General features: G+C 41.2%; 1 protein-coding gene across 1 annotated transcript; it reads right to left on the minus strand.

Moving 5' to 3' along the window:
• Positions 1 to 837: 837 nt before the first annotated feature.
• On the minus strand, positions 838 to 26,213 carry lbr (lamin B receptor). Its single transcript, XM_046061112.1, has 14 exons — positions 26,071 to 26,213; positions 21,730 to 21,904; positions 21,004 to 21,219; positions 18,667 to 18,765; positions 10,274 to 10,463; positions 7,736 to 7,932; positions 6,885 to 6,939; positions 6,482 to 6,676; positions 6,275 to 6,378; positions 5,632 to 5,757; positions 4,842 to 5,010; positions 4,574 to 4,654; positions 4,097 to 4,219; positions 838 to 2,617 (listed from the first exon to the last, which is right to left on the minus strand). Exons 2-14 carry the CDS (start codon positions 21,898 to 21,900, stop codon positions 2,457 to 2,459), a joined length of 1,887 nt encoding a protein of 628 aa, XP_045917068.1. The 5' UTR covers positions 21,901 to 21,904; positions 26,071 to 26,213; the 3' UTR covers positions 838 to 2,456.
• Between the last annotated feature and the right edge of the window lie 1,632 nt (positions 26,214 to 27,845).

Genomic DNA, 27,845 nt, shown 5'->3' on the forward strand with positions numbered 1-27,845 from the left:
AGCTTTTTCGGCGTCTAATGTGGCAATGAGAGTATCTTTCTTTTGTACTGATGAGTAATGCATTAGATTGAATAATCTGCGGGTGTTATTGGATGCATATCTACCTTTTATAAAGCCGGTCTGATCAGGATGGATTATAAACGGTATAATTTGTTCAATTCTATGGGCTAGTGTTTTGCTAATCATTTTTATGTCGACATTTATAAGTGAGATAGGGCGATAGTTAGATGCGAAGGTGTGGTCTTTGTTAGGTTTAGGAATGAGTGATATAAGTGCTGTATTCATGTGGGATGGGAACTTTGCGTTATGTTTTATTTCTGTTATTGTTCTGCTGAATAGTGGGTATACGGTTGACCAAAAATGTTCGTAGAACTCAGCAGGGAAGCCATCTGGACCTGGTGCTTTATTTTTTTGCATGCTTTTCAATGCGGAGTGAAGTTCTTTTTCTGTGATTGGTAATTCTAGTGTGTTTACTTGTTCCATGTTGAGTTTGGGTAGAATAGTGTTATCGAGGAATTGGATTATGGGCCAACATTTCTAAAGAATGCTTTCAGCACCTTGTTGAATCAATGCCACGTAGAATTAAGGCAGTTCTGGAGGCGAAAGGGGGTCAAACACAGTATTAGTATGGTGCTCCTAATAATCCTTTAGGTGAGTGTAGATGGCGTTGCTCTACTTTCTAAGTACCGAATGTGTCTGAACAAACTCAAGTGTCTTGTAGGAAGAGTTCTACCAGTCATGACCCATATGATGACACCTTCTCCTCCTGGAGTAGCACTGTCAACCAATGAGCCTGTTAACAAGCCTATAAATGAACAAGTTTTCAGAAAGCAGAAAAAGGAAATACTGTAAATCTTTATTTTAGGCCGTTACATTTGTACAGATTAGCTTTTTCCAGACACTGGACTTCTCATTCATAGTTGTCATATCCACTCAGACCAATCCAAGGAGAGAAGAACATAATATTAGGATATTAGCAAGGAAAATAAACATAATCGCCAAAAGGTGTCTTGGGGCATACAGGCTGGTTTCAAACATGTTTTGTCTCCCAATAGGTAAAGAATGTAGCACACCATTTTCCATTTGTTTTAACATATTCTGAATCATGGCAGATCTAGGTGGAAACATACAGTGGTCAAAATTAGGTAGTTAACTTATAAGAAACAAAAACAAATAAAAAGCAACATTAAATATCTATCGAGAAACATTCCTATTATCACTAGTCACCTCTTTTGCTCAAAATACATGATAAAAATAAAACAACAAAAGGATATTTACATGGTATTCAGTCAGCACAGCATAGAAAATGCTACCTAGTCTAGTTAATGTATTGCTACGTGTGTCCTCTACAGCTGCACATGCATAAAAATACTTTTTTGGGTTTGCAAATGCACCGGTGATAAATGCTAACACAGGCAAGAGCTCTGCACATTGTCACAGTATAAACTTCATATAAATCGCCAGTCATTTGTCCTAGCATGTTAAAGTTCAAAGAGGTTCAAACCAAATTCATGTGGCAGTGTTATCAAATTAACCAGGTCATAAAATAGAATATGCTTTAGAATAGATAGATAGATACTTATGTTATTGTTGAAATGAAAACAAGTCTAACTCATTTTCCTTACTTAGGAGGAAGGACTGGATAGTGGGTAAACCTGAGGTAGCAAAGCCAAATCAAATACACTTTGGAATTGATAATGTAAGGAAAAAATAAAGCCATAATGCATTAGTGCATTTTTCTTGAAACCTCCAAAGTCATTTTACACTCTCAAGTCAAAACTAGATATCGATATAAAATTATACACAACAAAATTAATAAGACAAAACATGTCTAATTCAACTTTCTGACAATATCCCGGGTCCTGAGAAAGAACATGAGTCCTAGTTCCACTGTACAGCTAATTTAAAAAGTAAGTAGCATTTTTAATCCCACCCTTCACAATATACACAAGCAGTTTAATTATAGTAGGAAGGTATACTTACAAAATTCTTCATAATAGCCAAGCTGATATTGTAACATTTTGAATATGGAGTAAAGAGTAAAACTTACCAAAAAATATGCAAGTGGCGAGTTGTTCTGTAAGTATAAAAACAAATGTGTATATACAAAAATATACATCCAAACAAGACATTCCTAGCAGAGGCGTCCCCCCTATTTTGTAAACTTTTAAAAGTATTTATTTTTGAGTATTTTCTATTAAAAAGGCAATTCTTCAAATAGTCCATAATACCAATGAGAGTCTTTTTTCTTGCATCAAAAAATTCTAAGCACTATAGCGCCTTCAGTCCAGAATCAGGATTTAAAAAGTTCTTGGTTTAAAAACAACAAAAAACTAAGCAAAAAATCTAATCAGTCAGTCAATCCATTCATATGTGGATTTTTTTTTGGTGAGCTGTCACAGCTATAATATTGGGTCAAAGCGGCCTCAGCTGGGCAGTGTCCAGCGACTGGTTCCTCAGTAGACACGGGGGATGATCCGGTAGCGAACAGTTCGGCAGTACTCGTCCCACGCCGAGCCGTACTTCCTCCTGCACTCGCTCATGTCTCGGGAGTCTCGGTGCACGAGCAGAATGATGAAATAGATCATGTAGTACCACGGCAAGAGGTGGCTGAAGCCTGCAGATGTGGATGGTAAACAGGCAGAGAGGACTGATCAGAAAAAAACTATTTAATCTTAATTTATCAGTTTAAACAAAACAATGTCACACCAGTTTCAACCCACACACATCTCCAGCCGTCTGAAGGCAACAGTTGCTGTTCTAAAGTCGCCAATTTGAGTTTGAGTTTAACACACTGTCAAAGCACCATCACACACCAAATGCATTGCATTCCTTGATTCAGGTTCATGGCACCAGCACCAAGCTGTTGCAGAATAACCACACAACCTTTTCTGTCACCAGATGTTTGGCTACATGTTGCCTTGTAACACAAGCTACAGAAAATATTTCATGACAAGATTTGCCATTGTGATGGTGAGACCGCTACATTTCAACCCCTAGGTGTCATTACCGGAAGGCTCTTCCTCCACGTGACCTAGTGTGGAGTTTCTCTGTCTGCTCTTATTTCAGCTACTGAATGCAACCTTAAAAAACACACCTAAACACAAGTAGTACAAGTACAGACAATCTGCAAAACACTTTGTTCTTCTTTAATTTGTGGTATATGTTCTTACTATATTAGCTCAAGTGGGGTTGTTGTGAGGATCACTGTGATTCTAAATAAAAACAATTACTCAAAAATGACATAACCTCTCAAATTCACATTTCTTGTGCCCCCCACAAACTGGTGCTCAAGAGAAACTATGATGTTTCTACCAGCCCCTTACACACTGACACATGTGACTGTTGTTCTTTATCACATCATGTTTCCACATGGAAAGTGCTCAAGTGCTTTTTCAGTCCTCTGGCATGCTGTTCACTTAAGCCTGGTTCACGTCAACAATTTTTAGCCCGATTTGCCGCTCTGCGACTGTCAGGCTGTGATTGGGAGTAAATCAGCGGTCACTAGTCGTTATGTTTGAACTACACAACAACACATCAAAACAGCTCACCGACACATCGCCGACGTCTTCCGGATATCTAGCATGTCAGATATCTGGAGTCGGCTGACTTGACATCCACATCCAGCCAGTGAGAGCAGGCAGCTGGCAGAGCAGGCAGCTACTTTTTTATTGCAAGACACTTTTTCCTCCCCTCCAACTCTCTGTAGCTCAGACAATTCCTGCTACTTGCATGTGCTAATGCATTCTTTCACCCAGATTCTTTGTCTTTATAATTTCTATCTCTATAATAACAAACAACAGCTGTTTTGTCTGTAGGTTCGCGTCATTACATGTTTCATATTTCACGTGTTTTCTTGACAAAACGTGGTTTGGAGACCGGCGTCGGGTGACACAGCTGCTCTCAGCTCGTGTAGTGTGTGACCCCCTGTCACCGTCATGTAGTGTGAATGCCACAACGACTTCAAGACTCCCGTCACAAGACGGTGAGTTGTGTAGTGTGAACAGCACGGCCATCGGTAGTCAGCAAGAGGCATTAAACAGAAGGATGACCCTGGTGTTTGATTGTGTGTGGGGAAAATGTGATGCCAACTCACCGCAGGGTAGGGACCAGGCCAGAGCCATGATAAGGTCTCCCAGGTAGTTAGGGTGGCGGACCACACCCCACCAGCCGGACACCAGCAGACTCTTCCCTGTAGCTGTGGGAATAGTCTTCAGATCTGGAGAACAGAAATACAAAAACAGAGGTACAGAAAAGTACTTTTTTAAAGTTTAATTTGTTGACAACTTGTCTTATTGATCAAACACAATAAACACTACATCTAGTGTACTTCCAGCATTTAATAGTGTTATTCTTTAAAAACATCATCATATATGTGCTTTTCACCACTAAGTCAGAAATACTGTAACTCTGGCATGGAGATAACTAGAGAGCTCAAACATCAGTAACTCTACTGGCTGTTCTTCTGCCTCAGTAACTTTTCCTTGCAAGGCATTAAGGGAATGTGTAAGGGGGAAGTTATCTCATTACACAACCATGAGATAATTAGCCTTAAGCCTGCAGGGGAACTTACGACACAGTTTGGGGTCTGACGGGTTTCTTCTGAAGGCGTTCTTCTCAGAGTTGGATTTCCTGAAGATGTAGAAGCCAACGACTGAAAGACAGAGAGGCCAGGAGAAAACGTCAACAACAACCCCAACTTTAGAAACTGAGAAAATACAACACCCACTGAAATTTCATCCCTTTTGGAACATACGACATATACAGTTATGTAATCAAACAATCCAAACCTGCAATGGAGATGATCATTGACTTTAGTTTGATGCCCTGATCCTACTTACGTTTGAGTGTGATGATGGCTGCGAGGGCAGGGAGACTCAGGGGGTTGGGGTGGCTGACCAGGTAATAGGCCTGCAGGGTGTAAGTAAAGGGCACCCACACCAGATCCCCAAAAGCCAACATGAAGCCAAAACCATCGTGCATCAAGTCCATGGTGGTCAGAATGGCCTCCTGAGGAGACAAAGAGACACATTCAGTCATTACTCATTTGGTCAGAAGATTGGTTTAGAAGTTTTTTACTTGACCATGTATGTAATTAGGGATGCACCGAAATGAAAATTCTTGGCCGAAGTCGAAACAGGATATGATGAAAACCCCCGAATACTGAACAAGGTATTTTACATTCTTTTCCATTTATTTTGCCTTTTTTTTTTTAAAAACTACTGCATAAATTAAATAGTCAAAATGCTTTTTACTCAGTGTCTCCCATAGGATTTGGAGAGACTATGGTGGGGGGGTCTGGTAAAGTAAATTACATGTGTCCATTTACTCTTAATGGACACATGTAATATGTTGTATACTTTCTGTGAATATAATCCAATTAATCTTATTTCCATCCTGTATAGACACCTTATTTTGAAAACCCGGACGTTGTCACATGTCTTGTCTCACACTGGTCCGTTTCAGTGGATCTATAAAAGCTTGATTTCGGTTGCCCAACATTTGGTGCATCCCTATATGTAATTATTTTCTTTATTTATCAAAGTGTTTTTTTTTTTTTTTTATTCCCTTTGAGTGACATTTCTGAGAAAATGTTACAGCACATTCTCTCTTGTGCTTTGCTAAGCGCACCTCATTCCAGAGGCCGTCCATGACGTAGAGAAGCTGGAAGAGGTTCACAAGGATCATGGAGTAAGAGGGAGCATCCAGACTCTGCTGCTTCATCTCAGCCAGGGCCATTGCAAAGTTGATAAAACACTGAACAATGAGAGACAGATATTATGAAGGTTTCCTCATCATCCGGAATGTTGTACAGACATTTGTAAAGATACCTGCCAACTTTCATTCAAGGTTTTGAAGGAACAAATGACTGGAAGCGGCATTTAACGCCTGCTTATGTTTAAGGATTGACAACCTAACAACAAAGTCTTCAGTGATTATCTGAACATCTCCAAACACAGGGAGGATCTTTAATGCTATAACATCAAAGTCTGCATTAACCTCGTAGCCACAAAGCGTTCACTGAGTTCATGCCACATCTGAGGTTAAAAACCACTTCCACATATGGCCACCAGAGAGTGCAATCTGTGAAGTGTTTCATCAGCTACAATTAGCTGACAGAAATGTTTTTAAAATCAAGACACAAGGACGCATGTTCCTGGCTACAAAATACCAAGAGGCCTGTTTTGCTTATAATAATAAACATCTTACTTTGTGTGCTCACTTAATGCATTTTTGAGACAAAGGTTTGGTTTGGTGTCCCATGACAACTCACCCAGCCAATCAAACCAGGGCGCATCTCACAGAAGAATTTCAAATCAAAGTCTCTGATGCGGGGATTGAGCTCACGTCCTTTGAAAAAGTCATAACCCACATTGCCTGGAGAAAGAAAGGGAGCAGACGAGAGTCAAAATAAAGAATAAAAGAGGCACAACACGATGTATGTAATCAGTGAGTAGGAAACTCTAAATCTTTCCCTTACCAGAGTTTCCCCCAAGTGCCAGCTGCTCTGGGGCAGCGTAGCGGGAGCGCACATACAGGTAGACACTGAGCAGGACAGAGATGAGGAAGGAGGCCACAGCCAGCTGCAGGAAGTGGCTGTGGATGTAGGTGAGGTCAATGCCCTGGTGCACCGCTGCCGCTACAGCTACAGAACTCACCACAATGGCAAAGAAACCTAGAGGGATACAGAGCGGTTTAAATACACATGGACAGAAGAAAGACAGAATGTGGAAGACAGAAAGCAATTAAAAATATAAAAAAGGAAGTTGAAAGATAAATATGCTGAAGCAAACGTTATCCAGTTACACTGTGACACTTATTGATTGTAATGGAATTGTCTGGCAGTGGGAGCTGGATACAGAACGCTCACTTCACAGTCTCACCATTTGTTCTGTACTGCAGCTTCTCCCCAGACCTCAGTGGCATGCCCTCGCTCAGCTAGAGAGAAAAGAGGCGATATTGGGATTAATAATTGACCGAGAGTACATGTTCAGTCACGGTGGGAGTGAGGGTCACTCACTCACAAGCAAACACATGCATGCTAGTCTGAGGGGAGCCAGAGAGAGTCTGTTCAGAAGTTTGCTGCTCTTCATTTCAGTCCAGATGCCAAGTAAGACTTTGATTGTAAACATCTGTCTGTAAACATCTGTTTTGAAGCAGAGTAGGACACTGAAGATTCATCTACATTTGAAAAACACGCTACTTCTTAGACTGAAATACTGAACACAAAAATGTAATATGTTTATAAAGGTTTATCATTCCGGTGATCAGAGAGTAATCGCAGTTAGTGAACGACTCAAGAGGCAGAGGTGATCCAGGACAGAAAGATCAAGAGCTTCCATTTTCCCGTGGAGCATCTCATTAACTGTGACTCCTGACCATTAATCCAATTTCTGCCTCCTGCCAGAGCTAACAAACTGAAAAAGTCATGTGCCGCTTCACGTGTCTTTCCTCTACCAGTGATTACAGAAAGCTGGGCAGCTTCCACAGTCTGAAGTGGGTTAAAATCACAGTTCAAATCCCTTCACTATAATCCGTGTTTTATCAATGTTATTTTGTGATTATTATTTTTAATGGCACACAGTGTGCGGTCACTCACAATAATGTGAAGGAGAAAACAGCTGTGTTTTTTAAAATTATATATAAAATGCAATGGTAATAGTCTAAAAACTTTCTTCGTCAAATGACATCACATTTTCTTGTTTGTACAGTTCTCAGCTAAGTTGTCAGTTACCCTTCCAACTGGCAGGATGTACAGCAGGGCCTGGAATAAGATCCACAGGATGACAAAGCCAAGAGCCTGGGAATCCCAGAAGGCTTCAAGAGGGGGCAGAGGAGGAGGGAAGTTGGCCAGGCTGGGGTCCTCCAGTTTGACTTGGAGTACCAGGAAGAGAACCCAGGCTGGCAGGAAGAGAAGCCAGAAGTATGCTCCTGGAGGAAGGAGAAAACACACAGGGGATACTAATGTCGTCAATTTGATCAGGTTCAGTTTGCAACAGCCGTTCTGCATGTGTAGCTAAACACCACCACCAACCATGCACACACACACACACACACACACACACACATACTAAAGTGACTGGTTTTACACTGAAAACCTGTTATGCTCCTCAACATGCATGGGAGTCACATAGCTGAGGCATCTGTAAGGTAGGGAAAGTTTTGTCCGAGGCAAGTCGTGCAGTTGCATCTACGCTGGCAGTGTTCCATTCTTTTAGTAAACATAAAAGCTGTGCATAACTCATGTTAGCACAGAATGGAACAACATACTGTGAAAACCACAGGTTTATGGTATAGTCTGTTTTCACCTGCTAGGATCCTGACAGGCTGTGCACCACCTTAGCGGGGTATGTTTTCTATTTCTAGTAGCTTATTTCACCATTTGAAGTGTACTTCATTCTCCATCTTATTTTACTGTTTCCTCACTAACTTAATGAGCTCTCTTTCCTTTCAGCATAGCCTAACATCGGGGCTACCCCTGGGTTTTCAGTATCACGACAATGGTTCACTTCTTAATGGGGTAGATCGCCATGGTAACTTATGCTCAGCGGCTAACCTGCTCTGGAGCCTAAATGTTGAGATTCAGTCTTTCAAACACTATTTGAGCACATTTTATGGCATGAATGGATTTTTCGTTTCATTACTTTATGAAGTTATTTTAGAACAATGTTTGGAACACTTTTGAGTGTGTTAAATAAATTAATCTAATTTTTGAAGTGATGAGAAGTTCTTAAAAGTGAGGTGGAACGACCACTTAGGTTATTCAGTGCCCGAGTCTTTTAATTTGGAAATGCCGACACACAGCCAAGCTGACAGAATAAGGCTAATGTTTTCATAGACGCCATAAGAACACATCAAATCAACACATTATTATGGACTACACCTGCTCATTTAGGCATTCACACTGTCAGCGATTTTCTGTCTCCCTGCATGTGTCAGCTGCAGCAGTGCTACTTAGACCATGTCGTATTTCTGTAGTGTTACAGTTTGCTCTTCGTATGTAAAATATGACGCTCTGATGCCAGTGGACTGTCATGTCTGTGATTGGTCATCTGCTACTAACATCCCCTCTTTTGTGTGAACGCGCTCATGGCAGGACTGGGAAACCCTGGGTTGACTCAACTCGCCTCAGTTTGGCCGTGCTCCATTTTCCATTGCAGAAAATACCCAGAGATAGTAACCCTTAATGTAGCTGGTTGTCGTAGCAACGTCACACACAACTGCTGCGACGTAATATTCAATGCGACACACACCAGCGATCTACACAGCTTTCACTTGATTTAAGTTTAAATGTTTCAACATTTCTCAGAATGTAAAGACAGATAAGCGGTATGAATAAGCGGTTTTCCTCTGCTGTTGTTGATGCAGCAGTCTGTGTGACGGCGGGAGCAGAGGGCTCTGTGAGCGGGCAGATGGTTGGCCTCGGAAGCTCCTCCCGCGGGTTGCTGCGGGCTTCCCCCGCCGCCACTTGCGGAGCTCCTCAACTCCTCAAACTTTCAAGCACATTTTTGTTCCACCAGCTTCATGTAACCGCGTATCCCAATTGTTATTGTTAGGGTTAGTGAAGCCAGATAAGGAAAAGATATCCTGGGTATGTTGAACTCGCTCCGTGGAACAGGCCCCAGTTCTCTTTTCCCCACAGTCACACACCCCTGCTGCAAACTCAGCAGCTTGCCCCACCTCTGTCGGTCTCTTTCTACATGTATCAGTCTGTTCTGTTGAATTTTTCCACCCGCGATTCCCTTCACAGCAGCAGGTGCCCCACATGTGGTGGAGGCTTGTTAATGACCTAGCCTAGGAAAAGGAAACCAACGTGGTAGCTAACAAATGACATCTGCACAGGTGTGTTCACTGTTGCTTTACCCGGGCCGTATCCAACTTGTCCGCAACTTCTACCTTAATAGATAACATCTCTTCTCTGTGTTTCTCTGCAAAATGCTGGAATGGGTCGCCAGATATACTCGGATGGCCCCAGTAAAGTACGTGGGAAACACTGGACTGTGCTATGATTGTGTTTATTGATGTGTCATTTTTAATTGTTTACACTGTGTCAGAGATGCAACACTACACAAAACACAGCCTCAAACAAGAAGAATCAATAAAGTAACATATTGTCATCAAATAAAGTGTGACTAAATATAATTTTGTGGCCTAGCACTGGGGTCGTACAAGGATGTAATCGGTCTGCGTGTGGAACACTTTAAAAATCTTTCTCAGGCTAATATCCGCATATTGACATGAAACTACATTTCCCATCCATCTTGTAACCTACCCATCTTCCCTCCAAAGTCAAGTGGGGTGGAGAGGGAGACAGCAGGACCTGCTGCCAGCTTGGCATTCTTCTCTTCCAGCTTCTCTGGTTTGGCCTCAACAGCTTTGGCATCTCCATCGTCCTTTCTGCGGCGCAGATTGTAACGGCCTTGGTTCTTCTCAGGTTCTGCCTCTACCGTAGCCTCGGACTTCTAAAAAACATTTCGGATTGTGGATTAATAAAACATATAAATTGTTACACCACCATCAAGTTTTTTACATAAAACCAGTGTTTCAAATGTAATGTTTTGTCTACAGGAACTTAACCGATGAAATTCTGAGACCAGAAATTATGTCAATAAATTACAGTAGTATAAAGCACAAAAAAAACAACAACAAAAAACATGATTCACATATTAATAGAGATGTTCCCTAAAATTGGATTCTTGTGTTTGGTTTGTTCTCAATAAAACACATGGATGGACAGAAAAGACTGAACTCAAGTGCAGCTGAATGCAAGGATATACTGTACTATGGCAGTTGACCTGAGTGATAGGAGAAAAATCTGCGATAACATTGTTTGTATATTGCATTGACATATTGTATTGCAATGATGGTATGACTTGTGATAAATAAACAAATACTGAAATGTGCATAGTGGCTGCCTGGTTGTCTTTAATTTCAGAAAAGAATTAGAAGTGAACATTTTCAATACAACTAACTTTGTTCCTAGAGCAGCAACTTTAAACAAGTCGAGCAATAATATCTCAGTGGAAACTAATCTAAAATGTAAAAAAAATAAATCATATTATTCCAGACAGATTCACTCCAGCAGCTCCATTTACAACAATGTGCTGAATTTTAAGATACAAGGCAAACTAAGAGAAACAGTTAGACAGTACGGACAGACATCTTTGGTTTTAGCTTGTTTATAACATTGTGCTATTAGCAGAGCTAGCACGCTGTGCTTGTGTGAAACACAGAGGATGAGAGACTGTTGACAGAGCAGATTTAAATATCACTTGTTCACTATCACTTTCACAAAGGTTTTGTTGAACATGCCTAAAGTAACGAGTGTAGCTGTCATCAGCTCAAGTAATTTGGAGTTACCATCACTTCACTGTTTTCACCATGGCTGGCTGCTCGTAGGTGTGTTTAAGTTTACTTGTGCTTTTATTAATGTAATGTCTGGTAATAGTTATCTGGCTAACCTTGACACAGAGCAATTACTTTCTTCCTTCCTTTCCACATGTGCCGATATTCTTAATATTGTTGCACCGCAAAAAGTTAGGTGTCTCAGATTTAAATCTGAGCCATGGCTCAATGACGCCACCCATGAGGCCAGGCGAGTGTGCAGGAGAGCTGAGCACAGGTGGAAAAAGGACAAGCTCAAGGTATCATATGAAGTCCTTAAAGACAGCTTGAGAAAATATCAGAAAATTGCCAAAGCTGAAAAAAATTGATATTTTTCTGACATTATCTCCCAATATGTTAATAAACCTCGTGTCCTTTTTAAAACTATTGATTTATTAAATTCTCCACAATCCTCCTGTCTGGAAGCTTTGTTTGAAGTCTTCTTTTTAGGCAAGGTTGCCACTATGAGAGCCCATATCTCACCCCCTGCTTTTGACCCTTCCATAGTTAGCACTTGCTCAACTGTCCTCAACCAGTATGAGCCTGTGTCACTCTCAAATCTCACTAAAATAGTGACCCAACTAAAATCCTCATATTGTCCCACTGACACTGTGCCCCCTCGCCTCTTTAAGGAAGCCTGGGAGAATATTGGCCCGAATGTCCAAAAAATCATAAATAATAGTGTGGCAGCAGGTGTCGTTCCAACATATTTCAAAGAAGCAGTTGTGGAACCCCAGATTAAAAAAAAGAAATCTGGATTCCTCGATTTTATCCAACTACAGACCTATCCTTTTATCTCAAGAAGACTGTACTTCTACAGCTGCATTCTTTTTAAGATGTACATGGTATTTTTGAGATTTTTCAATCTGGTTTTAAAGCATTTAGCAGCACTGAAACAGCACTTTTAAGAGTTTTTAATGACCTCTTATTTACCACTGACTCTGTTAATTCTGCAATACTAGTGCTTTTAGACCTCACTACCGCATTTGACACAGTTGACCACACGGTTCTTATCTCTCGTCTAGAGCACTGTGTTGGTATCAGGGACACTGCTTTGCAGTGGTTTAAGTCCCATTTGTCTGGGAGATGCTTTTCAGTAAAGCTTGGGGACTTTTTGGGTTCATCTACTGCCCCCCTTCTTTGTGGTGTTCCACAGGGCTCAATTCTTGCACAACTTCTCTTTTCCCTGTATCTCCTCCCCCTAGGAAGCATAATTAGAAAGCATGGCATCTCCTATCACTTCTATGTGGACGACTCCCTAATATCTCTGCCCCTCAAAAGAGGTGAAAAATCCCTCGTACCTCTACTAGAGTGTTTAAAAGATATTAAGGCCTGGATGGCTTCTAACTTGTTAAATCTAAATGAAGATAAAAGTGAGGTCATTGTGTTTGGACCCAGTCGGGCCAGTGATATCCTTTCTGTTGACCTGGGCTACCTGCAACAATATGCGAAACCCGTAGTGACAAATCTTGGTGTGAAAACAGACAATGGTTTTAAACTTGATAAACAGAGAAACCCTGGGCTGGATGGACCTGGCGTCCTCCTACTTAGGGGGGTGGGGGATGGGACTGAATGAAGGGGCCAGTCAGGAATCTGGTCCCAGTGAGGAGGACCATTCTGGCCTCCCTATGACCTCCTTCACCTTCCCCCCTTTGGTCATGTCTCACTACATACACCTTTAGGACTCTGGCGGGCGGGCAGGCTGCAGGGCATTTGGTGGGTGGGGCTGCTTTATTGCGGCCTCGCCCTTCTTCCTCCGCCATTGGCTGCCCTCAATTTTAATTACACATTAGACACAGAGGGCTTGGGGGGTGGGAGGGGCACGATGGGAGGCTCCACTACCTGACAGTTGTGGGGTGCGCCTGTGTCACAACTGCCATCCAATTTTAACTGCACCTTAGTTACCACACACCTTATCTTTACTCCACCATACAACACTTCACAATCCATGACATGCATCCAACACAAAACAATATATTTACAGAGGCAGGCAGAGGTGTTGAAGGAGTGGGTGGGATTCTCAATGGCCCCGTGTCCTGCCCCTGGAGCCCCGGGGCGTCGGGGGTGCCTTGGGGTTGGTGACGGCCTTGCCTGATCTGGGGTGGGCGTGGCTCCCCTGGCGTGGGCTTCTGGCTTTTGCTCATTTCTGGGCAGGTGGTGTGTCCCTGGGCCTGGGGGCCCGTTGTCTCCTCTCCTCGCCTGGGCCCTCTTCGGCAGGGGTGGGGCTCCCGCTGCTTCCCCCTGCCAGCTCTCTCACAGTGGGGGCATTTGGGAGTCTCTGGGGCACATGGCTGGTGTTGTCGGGGTAGGTTGTGGTGCTCCGGCGGTAGAGCGGGTTGGCCGTTAATCGGAAGGTTGGCAGTTCAATCCCGGCTCCCACAGGCTGCATGTCGAAGTGTCCTTGGGCAAGATACTGAACCCCGAATTGCCCCTGGTGGCTGTTCCGCTAGTGTATGAATGTCAGTTTCTGTTTGAGCACTTAGGCTCAGTGTGTGAATGGTGAATGCAGATGTAGTGTTCGAAAAGACTAGAAAGGCGCTATATATATATATATAAAGTATATATATAAGTATATAAGTACGGAGCATTTACATGTGCTTTTTCCCTGGGCAGGGTCTCTGGATGGCTGCTGGGCGTTTAGTTTGTGCATTGGAGTCCAGGGGAGTCATTTCCTCGTTGGCTTGGAGTGACCAGTTTGCGTCCCTGGTTTTCTTTGTTGGCCTCAGATCCATGCTTCCCCATTTCTCTGTCGGCCAGTTGATGGACCCCTCTGAGCTGAGCTGGTTGATTTTGCCTCGTTTTGCTGGTGTTGCACGGTGGCCTGGGGGCGTGCTGTGCATGGGGGATGTTGGCTGGCGCGGGCGGCCTTAGTTTTTCCGGCGGTTGGGGGAACGGTGGACTTTTATTGGCGGGTGCACGGTGACCTGCGCGGCACGTTTGCTGCCGGGCTGGGACTTGCTGCTGGTGTTTCATTCTGCTGGCTTTCGCTGTTGTGTTGTTCCGCTCGCTCTCTCTCGTTTGCCCGACCTCGCACGCGGGACTCGCAGGGGGCTGCTGGGCATTGGGTGTCGCCGTGCTCGCACAGTGCGCGCGTTGGGCTCGTCACTTGTGCATTGATGTTGATGTTTGTATAGCATTTGGGCGTTTTGGTTGTTCGCTGCGCGGCGATGGGGTGTTGGGTGGGGGGGGGAGCACTGGTCTATGTTGTGTGCGTGCCGCGGTTGGTCCAGGCGCTGCTCTTCCGCGGGTTACACTTCTTGCGTTCCGTCGGCATTGCGTTGTCAACTGGCATTTGGATGGTCGTTTTTATTTATTATTATTTTTCTTTCTCCCTCCCCTATTGGCTACTGGGGTTCTTGCCTGCCTGTTGCTGGGGTAGGTGTGGCACAGTCGTGGCGTCCCACTCTCACTAACAACTACATTCTTTAACAGGCTTATGCGCACACAGACACACACAGTCTCACACATAGACACAAACAAATTTAGGTCGTCCGTGGTAGAATTATTCCTGATGCTTTTCTTTCAGTTACTTATTTAAATTAATTGTTATTATTCCAGCTCTCATGGCTGTGCTGTGTTGCTTATTTAGTGTGCGTGACCGTTTCTTGTATTCCTTTTTCTCTTAGTTGTCATACTATGTCAGCTGTTTATTGCTGCTGTTCGGCTGGTTGTCTTTTACTTTTATTGTTTGTTTGTTGTTGTTTTTCTCCATCCCAAACCCCCTCCCTGTTCTAATGCAGGTTTCGTTGCTTTCTGCAATTGGTGTTTCCCTCTGCTATTCCCTGTTGTCCCCCACCTTCCATCCCCCTTTCCCCCTTCTCTTACAAGTGTACTCTGTGCTGTCTGTTTGTGCCCCCCCATCTCCACATCTGCCCCCTGTCAGGCCCGGTGACAAATCAATACATAATTAAATAAATAATAAAACAGACAAAGAAGTATATTAATACTCTCTTGTTAAAGTAAAATCTATCTGGCACAATATGGTATCCAGCTCATCATACTCTATACCAGGCTGCTGGGCAGGACAGACAAAAATAAATAAATAAATAAATAAAAACTACTTATAAAAAAAAAACTACAGATAAATATTATTGTTAAATCCTGTTTTATCTCGTAAGCACTTTGAACATGTGATTCATGCTATTATCTCAACTCGTCTGGACTACTGTAATGCACTTGGTGTTAACCAAACCTCTCTCTCACACTTACAGGTAGTACAAAACTCGGCCACTCGTCTTAACTGGAACTTGCAAGCATGAACACATTACACCAGTGCTGGCCTCGCTCCACTGGCTCCCTGGTCCATTTTAGAATAAATTTTAAGAACTTATTGTTTGTTTTTAAGTCACTGAATGGGTTGGCACCTCACTACATCTCAGACCTCTTACACGGTCACTTAGGTCTACTGACCAACTTCGGCTGGTCGCTCCAAAAACCAGGGGCGACCGTGCATTTTCAGCAGCAGCCCCTAAAATGTGGAATGACCTCCACAGGTGAAATTGGCCCCGACCCTCGAATGTTTTAAATCCCGTCTTAAAACCCACTTGTATTCCCTGGCTTTTAACCCAGCATGAGAGCTGTGTAGTCTGGTTGTTTTATGTGTTTCTACGTGTTTTATATGTGTTTTTATGTTTTATTTCTTGTTCAGCACTTTGTAAATCTTTGTTTTCTATAAATGTGCTATATAAATAAAATGGATTGGATTGGATGAGTTGACGCCGGACAAAACCGCCGCACAGCTGCTATCTGTGTTGGTTTGCCTGACGCCATTTTCCCACATGTTTTCCTCTAGTTTAGTTTGTTGTTGTACAATGTGCACACCCTGTGGCCCTGTTTCAGAAAGCAGGTTCAACAAACTGAGTGTAAACCAAACTCCGAGCTGTCAAACTTAGAGAGTTTCCAGTTTCAGAACAGGTGTTTAAAATTAGTTCGGTCAACTCTGAGTATGTTGAGCCAGATGGAAGCGCGTGCATGGTGATAAAAAAAAGCCATCATCAATGGAGCTCCAATACTACGATTCACCATGGCAACGGGTAAATAAAGGCAGAGCTTCCATTTTAATCGGGTGGAGCTAGAAATATGAATGTATGCCAACGCGGACCATGATTGGCTCTAAAACGCAGGAGTGGAGGAAGGATTGATACGTTAATATTACATTTTATACAGCGTTGCTCATTCATCATTTACCAGACTGGAATTTCCTTAATGAATGATAAAGTGCTGGGATTCTCCTACAGCCTGTTATTCATTTTAAACAGCTACAGGCCTGTTTATTCAGCTGTAACCTGACGGGACTAAATGTGGTGGCAATAACTGACGGTGAAAATATTAATCAAACAGATTAGACTTAGTTTAGGTTACTCATGGACCTGTGATTGTAAAGCCAGTCAGACTCAGTAGGCCTATGGCTATTAACGATTTTTTTGCTATGTAAAATGTGTCTAGGTTCAAACTGACTGTGAAGTTTTAGACGTCTATGTTACATTAATAAAATCTTTCTCATTTTGTATTTTATGAAATGCTGTCAACACACATTCAGACTTTTTATCAGCAGATAATGAAAAACTCACTTTTAAACTACATGTATTTGTTTCAGCTGCACCACAGTCATCCTCGCTCAGAAATATTCACATCATATCCAGCTGATAACTACGCTAGGAATGTTCAGTCTGTACGACTACAAGATAAAGGGTTACTGTTCATTGATCAGTTTTATACAGATCAGTTTAAACAGTATACTGCAGCACTTTAGCGCATGGTAAGTGTTTTTGTGCAACTGTTGCCAACCTGACAGCTGCCTTAATGTCCACAGAGTCACTGTGTTACAAAGGACAGTGTAGCTTATAGATTTGATTCTGTGCTGAGGATAAATTTACGATGTCCAAAGATAACTCTCTGTCCATGATCATAAAAGCGGTCATGTTCAAGATCATGTTCGGGTAAAACAAAACAATAGCCCATTTAACTGTGATTTCTATGTTTCTAAAGACAGAACTGCGTTCCAGTATGTGCTTTGATATCGTAAGTCTGAATGAGGAAATGCAGATGGCCGCTTCAGGCTCCGCAGGAGGGGAGGAGTCAGAGAGAAACTCAGCGTTAGTTGAAGTAAACCTCCTCCCGACCAGGGTAGGTTCACAGCCTAAGTTGCCGGGGTTACAGACCTAAAGTTTATCTGATCTCGCTCTCTGAAACCGAAATCCCAGAGTTTCCCTCATCTCGGGCTCAACTTGCTCAGAGTTTTCACTAAACCCGCTTTCTGAAACAGGCCTCTGACTGGTGAGTAGGAGACATAGGAGAAGCATGGCGCTTGTGATTGGCAAGGAGGTTTGTCACACAAGGACGAAACTGAATGAATGAATGAATGAATGAATGAACAGCCGTTTCGGATATATTAGTTAGTGAAACTTTTTGTAAGTCACACCCTGCTCCTGGACTCATTTGTAAATTTCAATCTGTGCATGAAGTAACTTTACTTTCCGTGTTAACAACAAAAAACACCTTTAAGCTATGTCTGAGCTCTAGCTTTTTCTCAAATCTTCTTACAGAAGGTATACCTTCCTAGGATTAATGATTGGGTCACATAACCATACAGACAAACAATGACTTTAGAGGCTAGCTGGTCTCGGGTCTACAGTCCTACTCAGGGATCTGATTGAGACAGAAACAAAACAACAAAGCTAGCAAAACAAAGAACTAAAATGATGTGAACTATTGAATTTATCTTTAAAATCTTAACTCCTTTAAGAATCACAGATGTCTACTTTTCCACACATTGCCCTGCCAAGCAGAACATTTTAAATGCAGTGAAAGTAAAGACAAGGCACATGTTGGTACACCATGTGACTGGCTAAATGAAGCACAATCTTGTGAAGGGAGCCTCTCTCAGCTGGAAAACACACAGTCCCCCCAACGTGCATGCATCATGACATTCCATAAGCTCTAACTTACCTCAAAGCCCATTCACTATTAGAAAGCAAGTAGCGCCTGGAATATCAGTTGGGTTGTTTGGCAATACTGACAAACTAATTTCAAAGTAAAAGAGAAATAACAATAGAAAAGCATGTGAATAAAAAGTGGCATTAATGTTTTCTAGAGCAACAGTCCAACGACATGATGTGATCGGTGTCCTTCATGTTCATGTGTGTACTGAGAGGAGATGGACAACGGACCGTCTTCTCGTAATTAATTGTTGAAGTTTTCATTTCAGGAAATATGGACCTTTCCATAAATCAATGTTTTCCACACAGATGAACATTTTTTTAATTACAAGATCAAACTCACCTCATTTACTTTGTTAGCAGTGTTATTGTCCTCTTTTTGTTTCTCCTCTTTCTTTTCAGGCTTATTGTTGCTATTGTTCTCTGCTGCCTTTGTCTGTTGCTGCCCATCAAACAATGGAGGGAGATTGATGGAGATGGAGAGACAAAAAGGGGGAAAAAAGCAACGTGAGGAAAAGGCAGAGGGAACGTGACAAAATCCAGAATGACAAACAGACAGAAAGTGACATAGTTCTGATGATTTAGGACATTTGACGATGGACTGAATCTTATCAAACTATTACTTTGTGTGTTTAATTATCAAAATGCCACAAGGATAGTCTTTGCAGTCCTCAGGATTATGGGTACTATTTGTGTCAGTGCCCTATTGCACTGACTGCTGTATCCAAGACTGTGTTTCATGTTACGGTGCACATGATCTCATATCACCACTACTACACAAACTATATCTGTGTGTGCTGAGTGGAAATTACAGAACTTGATAGACCAGAGTAGGGCGGAACAATTTAAAATATATATATAATTGCAATTATTGACTGCAATTGTGATGTGATTTGCGATATTGTTGGGAATTATAATTGTCACATCATTTTTATCATTTTCATTGAAAAACATTAAAATGGTTATGGCGTGATTTTACTTATAATTTTATTTTTCCCCATTGGGCAATTGGTTTTTTGAGGGGAATGGTACCAAACAAAGATGTTTTCTTAGGCCTGTAGAATATGATGTGTAGGCCGGGACATCTCTGCAGCACGACAGTATTTAATTTTAAATGGTATTTTCCAACACTTTTCACCATTAACAAATATTGCGCTATATGCGATTTGAAATTTGCAGTAACCATATTGCGATTTCGATAAAATTTCAATTTATTGTTAAGCCCTAGCACAGTCATGACCAAATGACAATACTCAGCCTACAACCCATGCAATATACTGTATAATTATGTCACTGTCACAGGAAGCAAACATGGAACCCCTTCTTCCAGCTTCAAGGCACTTTCTTGAAATGAAATGTGCTCTGCAACAGAGACCATCAGCTCCAGGAAGGAAACAACTGAATTAGTGGGAGGCTTTGTCTTTTGATTAATGACTTTGCTGCTACTGTACATTTCTCAGTTCCAATTCTGCGCTGTATGCCAATTTTGACAAGGCAACTCGGCAGTTATCCAGGCCATGTTACTGTATAGCACGAGCAGTCATTCAAAAAATAAATAAATAAAAAAATAAAAAAAATAGAATAAACTAAGTAAAGTGAGTTGATAGTGACTCTATATCTGAATACAACACAGTCATGTACTGTAACAGGGCTCAACGTTAAACTTTTTAGCAACTGGCCCCACCTGGCTTGAAACTTACTGGCCTGAAGACAATTTTTACTGTCCCTCCTTCCAAAAGTGTTTAATCGTTTATTAAATACATCCTGGATATAAAAAAAACTAAACAAAAATGTAATCATAGTTAAAACTATAAAAAATAAAAAGGTAAACAAAACAATTTACTTTTAAAACAAAACATACTAACAGACTCAAACATGATGTGGTCGCCTGCTGACAGCCATTTATGAAAAATGTACACAGAGCAGCGGACACAAGTCGCCTCTATCCTGATGAACAGGTTGCCATGGTAGTGACCTGTCAATCACAAGGTAGTCCCGTCCAAAAGCATACTCTGCATTATTGTCTATTTTCCCCTAAATAGGACCATAATATACTAAATGAACATGCTGTGTTGAAGAAGACTTGAAACCAGCGACTGAGACTACAAACTCATATAAAAATGTTTACTGAGGTAATAAATCAGCTGAGAAGTAGCAACATTTTACCATTATTTCCAATGGAACTCGCCCCCTGCTGGCCGTTAGAGAGCATGCAGCTTTAAGTTCCGTCTGCATGGTTTCACTTTCGACCCAGAGGTTGCCGCATGATTGAGATTAGAGAAATAACATTTGAAAACCTCTCGTCACGTAACTACAACTCTGGATTGGACATCGGTGCGCGCCAAGAGCTGCAGAACAACTGCAGGATGTGAGTTTAATTTAAAAAAAACAAACAAAAAATAACTAATGTTTTTGCCCGGGCCAGTGAGTTGCTAGTTCAACTGTCCCAATGTTACGTTTTACTGGCCCCCATCGTTATTGTCGAGCCCTGTGTATGTATTTGAGATAAACAGTATTACTATATTGTACAGTATCTCTTATGTATTTATTTACTGCAAGGATTTTATGACTTGCATATATACACACTATTTCTGGTGATATCATCCAACCTATCTTTCTGTAAATCACCTCCAACATCAGTGCTACGACAAGAAAATGAGAAGGCAGCTGTGGCTTTTACCAGGGGACTGAGCCTGACTTCTACCGCATCCTTCAAGTCTGAATCCCTGCGGGAAGACGGTGCGCTCTCTGTTATTGCTGCAGCTGCCACTGCTGCCGCTGTGCGGGAGGACGAGCGCCGTGTGGTCCTCGCTGGAGAGCGTGACCGGCTGCGACGGCGGCCTGGTGATCGAGAACGGGAGCGGGAGCGAGCACGGCTCTGGAAACCAGCAGCACTCTGAGGAAAAACACAAAGTCAAACAAAAGAGGAGATTATTTAACAATTGTACCTTGCTTTTATAGGTGAAACAGAAAACATATTAATAAGAAGACTACCTCATCTTGGGTATATTACAGTGAGTCCACATGATGCTGAAACACAGCAGGGTCATGAAAAGTGAATTCCTCCAGATCATTAACCAGTTAAGACAGTTTTTTTTAATTTGAGTGTTCCCACACTGGGCAGCCTTCTATCAGTCTGTGTAGTCTTCCTACACAGCAGCTACATTTCAGCCATATGGCCTTGACAATGATAAAATACAATAAAATTAAAAGAAATCGAATATTCTTGAAGTCGAAATGAAGACCAAAATGAGAACTCTCTTTATGAGCAACCTCTATAGCTGAGATTTTAATTAAACCACAGAAAAAACAATTTACACCAAGATACTACACAAAACAAATGTCCCATGAAACTGGGGAAAGACAGAGTGAAGTACAGGTTGTAAGTCTGTGACTCCGGGGCTACCTTGATGTCCTGCTCCTTGAGCTCCAGCTCAGTACCATCCTTGTAGATGACAGTGTAAAGCTGACTTTTGGCATCGAAGCCCAGCACCTTCACTTGATAATACAGGCTGCTGCCAGGCCAGCGGCCCATCACCATGTCCCCTCTCTGATACTTCACAGTAGGCATCTTCATTGACCTGAGAACAAGTGAAAGACAAGAGATAAAGAATGAGAGCAGAAGTAAAGAGAAAGTGAAAGAAGGGGGACAGGAGATTTAAGACCGCAAACACATGAGAGTCAAAGGACAGGAGAAAAGAATAGGTAGGAAGGGAAACACAAAGGAAATGAGATGCAAGATAAGGGTACAAAAAAACCTCTTTCAAACAGCTTCCTAAACTAAGGTCTACTGGACCGAGCAAAATCACTGTAAAAAAGATTTTTCCACTTTTGTCCAAACAGTTCAGGCGGGATGATTCAAAAGTGTAGAAACCTTGAACATTTGGCATAAATGTATGTTGAATTATTTAAAAGAAATCAGTCAATGCAGTGCAAACCTAATTTGCCACTGGTAAGTACAGTGAAGAAGGATAACTTGATATAATGACATTGTAATTGCACCCTACACTTTCTGTTTTTGTACAGCACAGCATGAGCTCAAACTTCAACAATCTGATTTAATGACAACTACAGTGGCATCTCCAAATCTCAGTAGGCTCATTGTCACTCACACTGCTTTGGCAGTTACATATTTGCTGCATTTACATACAGTGTAACATTGGCAGGACAATAATGCAGTGTTACAGTGTCATACCACTCCCAAGAGAGACACATTATGAATTACTGACAGTCATAACCTGCTCTGTCCCTGTAATTAATGAAGCACATTACCATAACACTACCGTGTATAACATATGTATATAAGTAACTGCATATATAGTTTTTATTTACATTTTTAATCTAATTCTAAATATATGTTGTGTTTATGTGTAGCGTGAACTGGAGATACAACTTTCATTTCATGGTGAAACCCTGTGTTGTAGAGTGACAAAATAAATGTACCTTGAGTGTAAACATTTTTTAAGGCACAAATTTATCATGCACTTGGCAGATGTTCTTCAAAAAAAGGCACAGTGTCAAGGATTAAAGCAAGCATTTCCAGACGAGCTCACTATGAGCTGTAAGATGCTTGTGAGCAAAGACAGGACCTGGCCTCTCCCCAGGCATTTTCTCTTCAAAATAAGTAACTGCAAATATGTTTAACCCTAGGGCAACATAATAACCGGCTCTACCCGCAGTCTAGACCAGCACCCCCGTAGGAATATCAAACTACACAGAAAAAAAAACAAAGTCAACTGAATCTGCGTTTCTGATTTTGTTTTGCTTGCTCATGTTTAAAACTCAGCAGATGTATGGTGCAGCAAAGCGAAGTCATCCTTTCACTAAAAAAAACCCTACAGGTTACAACTATTTTTGTACCAATTGCCCTGCTAGTTGTCCATGATATAAAGATTCCTGCTTCAGTATTGTCCAGATAATTCAATATTATCCTATAGAAGATTAAAGCGACAATTTATGACAAAGGTCAATAGAATATGACATTATTTTCATGTGAATTGCTTTAGATTCATTATCATTAGCAGTATGAATTAGACAATTAAAAATCATCAATCAAGTATGCATTGTATTTGTATACATACATCTTTGGTTGACAATTTCAAAATCATCCAAACATCCTGAGAGGCTGGAAAACCTACATTAGCTAACACAAAAAATCCTACTAGTGTGCACCACTGGACACAATGAGGTAGGCCAGGCAAGGTCAGCATTATGGAACATCAGTGACCAGGGAGGCTCAGTGTCTAGAAAACCACCACACTACTGCAGAACTGCTGACAGGTCTGTCCCTGCTAGGTTTACCCAAAGCTGTCTGTCTGAAAGAGTCCAGCCATTCAAGTCGCAGCCAACCAGGCAAGGAATTTTACACCAGACACTGCACAAATGACATGAAACTAAACTGTAGTTGAGGCTCTTAAGTTCACCAACCCTAGTAGCCAGTTTGAGGACAACCATGCAAGCTTACTGGGCTCACAGCTGGTCAGTTTTACTACTCGACAACCACTGAGTTCTGTGGGCAAATATAATTTTCTTCTATGCTGCATAAACTAATATCTGAATAACCGCCAACTGAAAAAGAATAAAAAGGCAAGTCAGACATGTATGTGCTACACACCACTCAGCTCATTAAAAAAACAATCTATATTAAGAGATAAATGGAGGTTACTATTACTCTAAATAATTTTTCCATCTCACCACACCAGTGTCAGCAAAAGAAAACAGAGGAGTCATTGCAATATGTAAGAAATGTTTGATAGTAGCCCCTTAACAAGACCGTAAGTTATTGGAACATTCAGGACAACAGGCTTTGGCTTCAGCAAAGCAAATTTAGGTCTTTACCTCCAGCTCTCTACTGGTGACAATTTTAGCAGCATACCCTAAGGACAGCCTCCTGTCAACAGTCCTGCTAATTAAAATTCCAGTGGTTAACACAGGGCCATGCTTCAATAAATGGCAGGCAGCATGTAGAAACTGCTTTGAGGTTATGGGTTGTTGTTCAGGTTGTGCTTTTCACCCTAAACTGTCCGTCTGAGCATTATACATATATCAAAGAAACCACATGTTAATGTTAAACTTGACAATATGGTAAATATTGACAATTGTACAATAAAATCCGATGTGTTCTTCATCAATCTCCTGAAGCCTTTAGAAACACGAAAAAAAAGCAAAGGCTCCAACAGACCATTTAGATGTTGGCTCAACAGGATTGCTACAAACACGCAGGGAGAATCACATGCATATGCAGCCAATCCCTAATCCACTGGTAACTGATCTAATCTTGTAAATCCACAACATCTGAGTGAAAACCCATCTCAAAGCGACACACCCAAAGTGAGTCCCTGCGCTGCTCTCCAGGCTTGCCTGCCGAGTTATGGGATGTGGAAGTCAGGGCTGAGTCGTGAGAGTTTCCCATCAGATCTCAGGCTGCGCTGATGAAAGGATATGAGCTGTAACGTGGGTGGAGTGTTAAATATAAGATCACGCAGACATCCCCCCTTTGTGCTGAAAACCGCTGTTTAGCTCCACCTGGTATGCAGACCTTTTGAAATGAAACTTGTCAATTAAGATGTAAACTCCCACCAAAGAGGCGATAACCTGTTGTACTGACATTGCAGTGACTATAACTTTGTTTTTATAATGGTAGGAAAAATCGGCATGGTTTGCTTTGGCGGACAACTCAGTGTGACACAAACTTTACTCCCTAACGTTATTTTAATGCGCCATCAAATGTCAGGTTAATATAGTGTTAAGTCGCAAGATCCACGATTTAACTTTATTCTGCATTGTCAGTTATATAGAAGAGACAACTTATCTGTTGTAACGCAGCTATTACAATATAATACCAAATAAGCGACAAATTAAAACTAACGTTATGCTTTGAAAAGGGAGCGTTGAAATACTTGCTTTTCCAATCTACGACATTTTTGACTCGATTATATTCATTGTTTCGTTAAATTTAACTTGTTCTTACTCTTTAGGTCCATAACGTTACAATTGAGATATTATACTGCTTGGCACACGAATGCGAGCTTGTGTTATCGTCTTTAATGATAGTAGCTTACTTTAAGCTGTAACGATAGTCGTTATGCTATAACTCACTTGGAATATATAGGAGCTGTTACTTTAACCAAATGCGCCTAACGTTAGCTTTGTTAGCCTCAAGACTGCTGTGATGCAGTTGCAAGCGACAGATAGCAAAGGAGGGAAAACGTCATGCATTCAAATACTGTTGGCAAAGAAACCAAACATCCGTCAAAGAACGAACCCGTCTGCACATAGAAGTTCAACAAAACGGTATTCAGTGACCGTATCACAGCAAAAGATTTTAAAACACACAGTGCGCAGGGTGTCGCAAAGCCGGCTAATGTTAGCGTTACAGTCGCATATAGGTTGTCTTTGACTAAGCGGGCACAGTCTAATTTCTGACCATGGATGGGACCGTTACGGTTGGGTGTCCTTAATCGGGATGTTGACGAATAGCACTTACAAGCAGTGTTGCTGGCCAAAACTAACAAATATTTCTAATACAACTACAAGCTAAAAGTTCCAGCACATATATATATAACCTAACATATCCTCCAACATTTTAGTTGGACCAATGGAAACAACTTAAGGTTCCAGCAACTACTCGGAGCCTGCAGAGCCGTTATACTGACAGCTTGAGTTAGCTTCGGCTAAACCCTAATTTCTCAACAAAGCGATTTGCTATTTTGCATCACATACAAATGCGTCGGACGGTTGTACTTACCTTAAAAATAGGCAAATAATTCCAGAGAGTAAAACTGAAAGGATATTCCAAAAAAAACAAGGAAATAATAAATTAAGCTTTATATTTTAACAACGGACTTTGTTAACGTTTGACGTATAGCTCGTTCTCCCTCCCTTTCTGGGCGAAACCCACCGGTGACTAGGAAGGCGCGAAGGCTGCCGATTGGCTAACTCAACGTTCATTTCAAACAGTTCTGCAATTTCATTGGTTATCGGTGGATTTTAACTGAGTTTGGATTGGTTCTGAGGGAGTCACGACTACTTTGTTTACTGGTGTCAAATTACCGTCAGACAAAATGGTTGAAATTGTCAAAAACACATCTCACATAATAAACATTACTATAATAGAAATATTCATACTGAAATTAACATAATATTGTAATAAAAAGTTAAATATGAATGTATTATGTAATAAATGTGTTATTAAAACAGTAAAATTTTAACATATATACAACATATTTCCTACTATATTTATTAATGTGGCCTTCTGTAACAGTGGCAACTATAACCAGAATCCTGGTGAAATTGACTCGAAATTGAAATTTTATTTGTATAGATCCATTCTTACTTTGTATGCCCAAGGCAAACATGTTCCTTTTTTAATCTGTAATAAAAATGACACTAGAGGAAGAAATATAATTTCTATATTTTCTGCGTGAAAGCTTTCATCCTAATGGTACTGTACTCTTACTGTAATGCTCCTGACTTATTGTTGTCATTCTGTGTTAATCAAGCTCTGGGGGACAGATGTTCACATTACATCACTTGATAGAGTCAGTACTGTCACAAGTTGCACTTCTGTTGCACATTTTTCATATGGACTGCATCATTTATCACAGTATATTTATCAAAACATTTACTTAATATGAAGAAAGACACTTGAACATATTTGCATAATAATAATGCTGCATAGGAAACAATTATCTGTCCTCATTTTTCGGGAATCATCCATCAAAAAGTGAATCTTGAAATCATGAAGTCATCACACTACAAAGAAGTAGGAGCCAATATATCTAATATGTTCCATACTAAAAACCAAAATAATATGCAGATACTAAAGCTTACTGTATGCTGAATTATTATTAATTGAATCATTAGCTCAAATACCATAAAACAGCAGACAACATTAAATTGTTAAAATCCTGTAGCTTTTTAATTGTGTTTGACCTTCATAACATATTTCAGAGTTTAAGTAAGTTATGCAATTTTCTTTAATCTCTTTAGTCATTACCTTACTGTACCTAATTATCATGGATTTATTAAATTGGTTGGCATCAAACTACTTCCACATAGCAAGTGAGCCAAGTCACTCAGACAAGTTCAAATGAGAGTCAGTAACGGCTGCATGGAAGGTCTTATTTGCATAAGCAAATGGTAATAGGAGACCTGACTGTTGTGACACAAAATTCACACCTGCCACTCATACCCAAAGCTCATAAACACCATAAGAGGAAGAATACTGATTTTGAAAATTCAAACTCTCCAATCAGCGTTGTGTTTTTTCAGGTTCCTCGTCTTTCTCTCAGCAGCTCAGGGTGTTTTCCTGTCTTAGTGCAGCTTTCGCCACAGCACAGCCCTTCTCTGGCTGCAAGTCAAACCTCAAATGAACTGAAGATGCCATACCTCTCTATGCACCGCCCACAGGAAGTATAAGTGTATGTGTTGTAAAGAGAAGCTGCACAGACACATTTTACAGCCCATAAAATGCAGGAAGTCACCTTTAATCTTAAACACAGATTAGAAGTATTTGTGGCA

Source organism: Micropterus dolomieu, linkage group LG10 (genome assembly GCF_021292245.1).
Source record: "Micropterus dolomieu isolate WLL.071019.BEF.003 ecotype Adirondacks linkage group LG10, ASM2129224v1, whole genome shotgun sequence".
Lineage (NCBI taxonomy): Eukaryota > Metazoa > Chordata > Actinopteri > Centrarchiformes > Centrarchidae > Micropterus > Micropterus dolomieu.

Bases quoted from the DNA above. Each gene is read 5' to 3' on its own strand.
- lbr (XM_046061112.1), bottom strand. From the start codon at position 21,900: ATGAAGATGCCTACTGTGAAGTATCAGAGAGGGGACATGGTGATGGGC. The intron at 18,766-21,003 runs GTAAAAGCCACA...TTTGATGGGCAG, and splicing joins AAGTCAGGCTCAGTCCCCTG to CAACAGACAAAGGCAGCAGA. The intron at 6,940-7,735 runs GTAACTGACAAC...TTTTCTCTCTAG, and splicing joins ACATCCTGCCAGTTGGAAGG to CTGAGCGAGGGCATGCCACT.